At 34.3% G+C, this 7,457-nt stretch overlaps 1 protein-coding gene across 1 annotated transcript in view; it reads left to right on the top strand.

The window, feature by feature from the left end:
* CENPN (centromere protein N) overlaps positions 1–6,650 on the top strand; it is an 11,577-nt gene extending 4,927 nt beyond the window's left edge. The window contains exons 5-11 of the mRNA XM_015816784.1: positions 1,146–1,225; positions 1,728–1,904; positions 2,099–2,200; positions 3,022–3,079; positions 3,352–3,464; positions 4,970–5,090; positions 5,880–6,650. Coding sequence (XP_015672270.1) covers positions 1,146–1,225; positions 1,728–1,904; positions 2,099–2,200; positions 3,022–3,079; positions 3,352–3,464; positions 4,970–5,090; positions 5,880–6,004 — 776 coding nt within the window. The 3' untranslated portion in view covers positions 6,005–6,650. The remainder of the gene's footprint in view (positions 1–1,145; positions 1,226–1,727; positions 1,905–2,098; positions 2,201–3,021; positions 3,080–3,351; positions 3,465–4,969; positions 5,091–5,879) is intronic.
* The last annotated feature ends 807 nt before the right edge of the window (positions 6,651–7,457 follow it).

Here is a 7,457-nt window from a genome sequence, read left to right as displayed (position 1 = left end):
TAAGTGATTCTGGCTTCCCCATTGACTTTGCTTGTCAGAAAGTCACAAAAGATGATCACATGACTCCAGCACACTGCAACCATCATAAATACGAACTAATTGCCAAGTGTCTGTATTTTGATCATGTGACCATGGGGATGCTGCAATGGTTGTATGAAAAATCATAAATCACTTTCCGATGCTGTTGTAACGTTGAACACTCACTAAATGAATGTTATAAGTCGAGGACTACTAGTACTCTCAGTCTGACTTACTTCACAGGTTTTGAAAGATACAATGAATACTTTTTCCCAAAGTTTTTAGAAAACTAACTTCTGGGAAATACGGGAATATAAATCAAATAAATACATATTATTATGATCTTGAATTGAAAAAAATGCCTAGCATAAAAACCAATGCATTAGCCAAAAGATAATGCGAGTTAAAAACACTCTACCTTAAATCACTTTTTCCTATTAATAAAACTGCCTAGAGGCTTGTAATTAGTCTTATGGCCAGAGGATAAAAGTTGCCTTGCTATTAATCCCACTTGTATTGATATATTTCAGCTGTGGTGGCTTGCTTGTTCTAAAGCAGGGGTCCCCAAGCCCCGGGCTGCAGCCCACTACTGCACTGTGAACCATTTGGAACCAAGCCACAGAAGCGGCAGGCAGACATGCGGGCACATCCCCACTTGCATGACCAGCTGCCAAGCGCATGCTCATGTGTTCCATTTGCATGGGTGCGTGTGGCCATCACCACGTAAATGGAGCTGTGCAAGCGCTTGCTGGCCACTCAACGTGGAACCATCTCCTCTCTTCCCCCCCCCCCGCCAATCTGCAAAGCCAAAAACCTTGGGGAACTCGGTTCTAAAGCAAAATCAGTTGTTTGATACTTCAAAGATTGAAATATTAGCTATGTCATCCATCAGTACTGACAGTTTTGGAGGCCCATCAGAAATGTACAGTGATCTAAAACATCTAGAAATCATCAAGTTGGTGAAAGTTGATTTGTGTAAACATGAATGGTCTTGAATCACCTTTAACAATGTTAAAAGTAATGGGAAATTATAGCCTTCGGTGTAAAAGTAACTCTTGACCTTATTTTGTATAAAATATACATGTGTGTTAAATGAAACCCATTTTAATATCTTTTATTATTTGCAGATAGTGAAGATTCGGTTACTTTTAACTGGGCAAATTTCAAAAAGAAATTTAGATACACTCTGCTACCTATTTTGAAAAATGTAAGAATAATTCATGAAAATATTTACTCTCTAAATTTTAAGAGATTATACTTAACCTATTCTACTAAATCATTTAAATGTAAGACAATTTGAAATTAAAAAGACCTTTATTTTTATTTAGAAGTGATCCTTCTGAATTCCACTTGATCATAATATTCAGAAGCTAATCACCTATATGAAATGTAGCATATACCGTTCTGTATGTGAACTAAAATAACTGATATTTTAAAAATAATTTAACTGTTCACTATAACTGTGCATTAGTTGGACAAGTGGGTTTAGCATTTCTGCTTAAACAGTTGCATAAGACATAAACAGGAGTGCATATATTATTTAAACTAAAAGCAAACCCACTATGGCTTTGTGTTTTACGTAAGCTAGGCTGTTGTGTTCGTTTTGTCTGTAATGCATATGTGAGAAACAGTTATGTCTTATTTACTTATGCAATATTTTACTATGGTTTAAACAAGCCACTGTAATTTTTCCTTTCTCTTTACATCAGACCACTCTCAGCTTTAAAGAATATGAAGACAATGCAGTATGGATTCGAATTGCATGGGGAACACCGCGTATAAGGCCTAATCAATACAAGCCAACCTATATAGTTTACCATTCACAAACCCCTTATGTCTTTATAGCCAATTCTAGATTTAAGGGTAATACATCTTTGCTTTTTCAGGTAAATGTGCTTTGCATTTATCTTGATTTTCTTGCAAGGTCATTTTTTGATGTAACAAGAGTCAATTGATATTTTGGTTTTCTGAACTAACGTATAATGTATACATGCTTAAATATAATAATTGTAAAATGGGGAGTTGGGAAGAACAATACATTTCAGTTTCAATTAAAGATTGCCTCCATTTTCATTTGAAGGCCCTGTTGGCTGCTACCAGTTACAAAGACATCCATGAAATGGGTCTCCGAAGCCATTGCTTAGACTCTCTTAAAGTTATTTTGCTTAAAAGATTTTGCCAGGTGAGCTTTTGGGTTTTGTTTTGTTTTGTTTTAGGACTGTTTTCTAAGCTTTCCAATATGGTGAATGTGACTTCTTCAAAGAGATCACATTACAATACTACAAAGCTGGACAGTAACCCAACAAGGTAAATTTTAACCCTGTGGATGGAATTAAAGTTTCACCTTTTGCTTTTTGAGTCCGTAAGGAGAAGGGCGGGATAAAAATCCAAACAATAAATAAATAAATAAAATCAATAGCATAACAATATATTCAACTCTCAATCAATAGCATAACAATATATTAAATGTCTATACTGCTAGTATTCCAAATTTAGTAACTGGTACACATTATTTTTTAGTTTTAGCTAGCACCAGAGCACATGTACATTCCATATGTTATTCCTGAAGAGGGAATTCCAACATGTACATGCAATGGAGAGCCACCTGTACTCCCTTGTTTCTACCTTCTCAACTTCTGCCCTGCTTGCTAGTTAAAAAGTTTTTAGTGGTTACTATAGGTATTCAGCAAAATGCATAAACGTTTTTCTAACTTTAGAATTATATGTAGTATCTGGAATACAAAACCAACGAGTGTAAGGCCACCCTGTATGGGCCTTGCACATTTTGAAATTCCATATTTGGTCATGAGGTACAGAGATTAATGTATAAACTTAAGAGTACAGTATTTCTTCACTAACTCACATATTTCCTTTTTTAAAAAAAGAAAGTTGCTACACATAGTTTTTTGTTTTTTTTAATATTTCTAAAAAAATCACTCGTACAAGGAAATGTTCCAACTTAACATTTTGGTATTATTTTTCTGTTCCTTATTTCTTTTTTAGAATTTTCAGACATATCTCCCTCGACCTCTACAAGAAAAAAACAGTGCCCTGGAAAACGGTATTTAAGCTAACTTGTTAATTTATTTTAAATCAAAATGATTTCTTTAAATTAGAGGTGGATGGACCACGCTCGGTGCACAGCCATCCCTATGGAACTGCCTGGCCCCTACTAAGCATGTATCTTATATGTCTAACCGAGGGGGGTTCAGTTTTCCCATAGGCTGACTTCTTAACATTTTGGCAGATGGGAGCAAGTGGAATGTAGAACCATATTGCGGTTTATGCTACGCATGCTTTCAGTACATTGATGTGTCTTTAACTTTTTTCCAGTTGATCCAAGGATAATTCTTGAAGATGAACTTGAAAAGGAGAGAATTCAGAAAGTTAATCAGGACACTTTTGGTGATGGCCCTCAACCAAAGTTGGAATTTGCACAATACAAGGTTAATTTCTACTTTACCATGGACATTGGCAATGTTTATTTTGGCCTACTTATACTTACATTCTGCAGATTCCATGAATATTCCAATTTTCTGTTCTTAATTAAGTTGATTTCCTCTGAGCCACTTACAGTATTAATGTCAAAAGATTAAAGCAAAACTCAGGTAACACAACTGTAACCAAACAGTCCTATGTACCTGGTTGGCACATAACAGCTGATTATACAAAGGCCTTCATGGTCACAACCTACACTTGCTGTTCAAACAGGAGCATCAATGCCCTCTCAATGTCCCTGGGTTCAGTCAGCTGCTGGACACTCAACCATATTGTATTGGTAGGATTGATCTAAGCCTATTTCTCCCTGTCCAAGCCCTAACTGCTTCCAGTAACCAGGATGGGACCTCCATTGCATCTCCTGCTCAACCAGGATAAAGATATGTTGTTAGGTATTATTACCATATTGATAAGAAAGAGAGATAATGTCATCCTGAATCAATAAACTACAGGGTGAAATCTTCCTCAATGAAGATTATGGGCCATAATCTACACCAGTGTTTCTCAACCTCGAAAGATTAAAGATGTATGGACTTCAACTCCCAGAATTCCCCAGCCACTGTTGGGAGACCCTGATCTACACGCTGACAGTGTAAATTGTTTCGTATATGTCTTTATCTTCCCAAACTTAAGACTTTTAATACAATCAATAACAATGCTGAATAAATTAGTGCATTTAAATTAAAGTTCTGCTTGTTTTGGTTTGTATATTAGAAATAGATATTTCTTCCACTAGAGGGCACCCTTTGATTTTTTTCATGTGCATTTTTCTTAAGTTATATTTAATATTGTAATAATTGTTCTTAAATAAAATAGTTGCGGCATATAAAATGAATTCTGAATAGATGCTAAGAAACTTTTGTTAATCAAATTAATTTTGCAATTATTGTTTTGAAAAAAAAATGTAATTTTGGGGAATGTTGACAAGATTTTTGTAAGGATAGTACATTTTAAAATGACTTTATAATGAAGCAGTTAAGATATTTGAATTGGATCAGGTCAGGAAGATTGAGGTTCACGTTCCCCTTTTATCATAGAAATCACATGTAATTTTAGGGTCTTTTTTGTGTGTGCGTCCAACTCATAAGATTGCTAAGGTGATCAAATTGAGATAACAAAATATGTTAGGCTGTTTAGCATGTTGGGCCAAAGATGAAGGGAAGTACATTTAGGGAATTATGGCATAAATATGATTTATTATATTGCTTTGTTTGTTAGATATACATCTCTTAAAGGCTATTTCTGTGGGGATTTTCCTGCATTTTATCCCAACAGCAATCGTATGAATTAGTTTTGGCTTAGAAAAGGGCTGGCCCAAAGTCATCCAGTGACTTTTCATGGCTGGACAAGGATTCAAATGTGAATCTCCCTGGTCTAGGCCAGAACCTTAACAGTCATACCACATTGATCTATTTACAGTTTCTGGGTTTTTTGTTGTTGTTATCAATTACAGCTTGAAACAGTGTTAAAAAGTGAAGAAATAAGCACCTTGAATACTGATGAGCCATTTAGATGTATGATCAAGTTTTCTAGTCCTCATCTTCTAGAAGCCCTTAAGTCTCTAGGGCCTTCTGGTAAGTATTGCAATTATGGTGGAACCTAAAAGCCACTATTATATAATATTTTTACAGAATAAAAACTGCCTATAAAACCAGTGATTCATAGGCCTTTCCATAATGATGCAAACTATTCATTTGAGTTCCTTGCCAACCAATTTAAACTGTATTTTTAAAAAACTAGTCTGGGGGTGGCTGGGCTCATCTTAATTAAGCATCTGATGAAATTCTACTATATTCAAACTCTACTATATTCAAATGCAAATATTTGAATTCTGTAATAGTTGGTTCATTCTAATATAAATTAATAAGGGAAAAGTCCATTTTAAGCTGCTCACTACTTTAGCCTCTTTCTAAATTCCCAGTGTGAATGAGCAACTTTAATGCTTGCAGAATCTATTCTCCTGGATGGATGGATATCATATGTGAGTTCTTCTATTTTGATTTTGCATCTTGCCAAAATCTCACGAGACTTAAACAACTTTTAGGCAAGATCTCAAGCAAAGTTTTGGACATTAAAAATCATGAGCATGGTAGCTGAAAACGTCACGTAGCCGATCCTTGCCTGAAACAGATTTTGACACCAAACTGTTGTGTCATGCTGTTATATATGGATTTATGCAGTGCTATTAAAAGACACCGAATTCCTGAACTGCCAGGTTTACTTACACAGATATAAATTATCATATTATTTATTTATTTTTATTTTTAAAAAAAAAATTTTTTTTTTATTATTTTCAAGTATAACAAAATATAAACATAAACTTGATGCATATTATTTATTTTTATTATATTTTTTTATACTAGGAATAGCAGATGCTCCTCTTTCACCACTACTCACCTGCATCACTCGAAAAGCCAGGAACTATTTTAAAATCAGAGAGAAAAAAGATGATCTTTCACAGACCAATAGTACCTTTCAGGTAAATTAAAGAACAAACATCTCTTTGCTGAGACAAAGATGGACTTCCCGCCTCCCATGTTCTCTGTATCTTTCATATTACTGTATGGTTTGCAGAAAAATATACTTTACAACTTGGAAGGACGAGACACTCCCGGTGTTATAACCAGTAAACTCTTCATACGTGCCACATTCTTCTGACGCAAAGCATACAAAAAAGATTTTACAATACTGGTGAAAAATAAATTGAATAATTCACAGTATTATCTTTGTGAGATTTTGTAAACAATTATCAGTGAAGGTTTGTGTATTCTTAACCATGTAATTAATAAAAACCAGTGCAGATGTTACCAATGCCCAATCAATCTTGTCTAATTAAAAATGAAATGCTAATCTGGTGTATATAATCCAGTTATTTTAATTGCTTGTTTTGGAGAAGTTGCTGTGAAAACAGAATGCACTCTGTACAAACATTGATAATAAATTATACTAAATTGAATTTTAAACTAAAATTTTAGTGAATCACGTATATTTTTAATAGGATGGCTTTATATGTACTTGGATGTCCATGAATATAAGTCATATACTGCAGAAGACTGTTAACAAATGTCAAGGTTCTTTCTGACAATGCAGATAGCTATTTTAAGAGGTTTTTGATTCTCATACTTTGTAAATATAAATAAAGCTATTTATAAAATTAGTTTCATTGTATTACTGTTACTTTATTCCAAGTTTATCCTGCTGCTTGAGGAGCTCAGTGTAACTTATCAGTTTTGCCTTAACCATCATTTAATCTGTAGTTGCAGATATTGCACTAAATCAAATTGTTCTATGGTTTATTATATTATGCAAGCCCCTTCTTACTCAAAGATTATTTGAATTTAACCGAAGGATAAATTAAGTGTAATCTTTACCCGTTATGCAACATCTGAAAAATTAGTCAAATGTATTGTAAACTGCTGGGCTTTTTTGTTATTCTCCGAAATGGGAATAGTCAAGCTTGGCTTGAAATGTTAGTGTATAAACTTCATGAATCACTTTATGATTCTATATACAGAACTTGTTAGATAAAATTGGTTGCAGTTGCATTCCAGTTGACTTTGTTGTCGCCCCAACTCTACTCCGAAGCAGAGACTGCAGGATCATAAAAAGGCAAGTGTGTAGTTTGAAATGCTTACGTTTTGGGCTTATCCTAGTACCCCTTTGGCTCTAAAATTAATAGGATTGTCAACTTACAAGGGATTCTTCTGTGTTTGGAATCTGGAATTTATAAAGGCATAGAATCATGGAAATCTTAAGGGAGGGATAGCTAAAATAATTGTCCTTGGAAAGGACAAAATGCATACTTAATTTTGCAGCAGAGGCTCGCTGGTTTTAAAACGGGCAAGTAAACCCATCAGCAGTCTTGACTTCCGCCTATAAAGATTTTTTTTTCTTTTTTACTTAATTAAGTCTGTTAAATTAGATCTTATTCTCTCTGAAAT

This window comes from Protobothrops mucrosquamatus, unplaced genomic scaffold (genome assembly GCF_001527695.2).
Source record: "Protobothrops mucrosquamatus isolate PMUCROS unplaced genomic scaffold, P.Mucros_1.0 scaffold497, whole genome shotgun sequence".
NCBI lineage: Eukaryota > Metazoa > Chordata > Lepidosauria > Squamata > Viperidae > Protobothrops > Protobothrops mucrosquamatus.
Note: the sequence above shows the minus strand (reverse complement) of the source record. Positions and strands in the feature narration are given on the sequence as shown.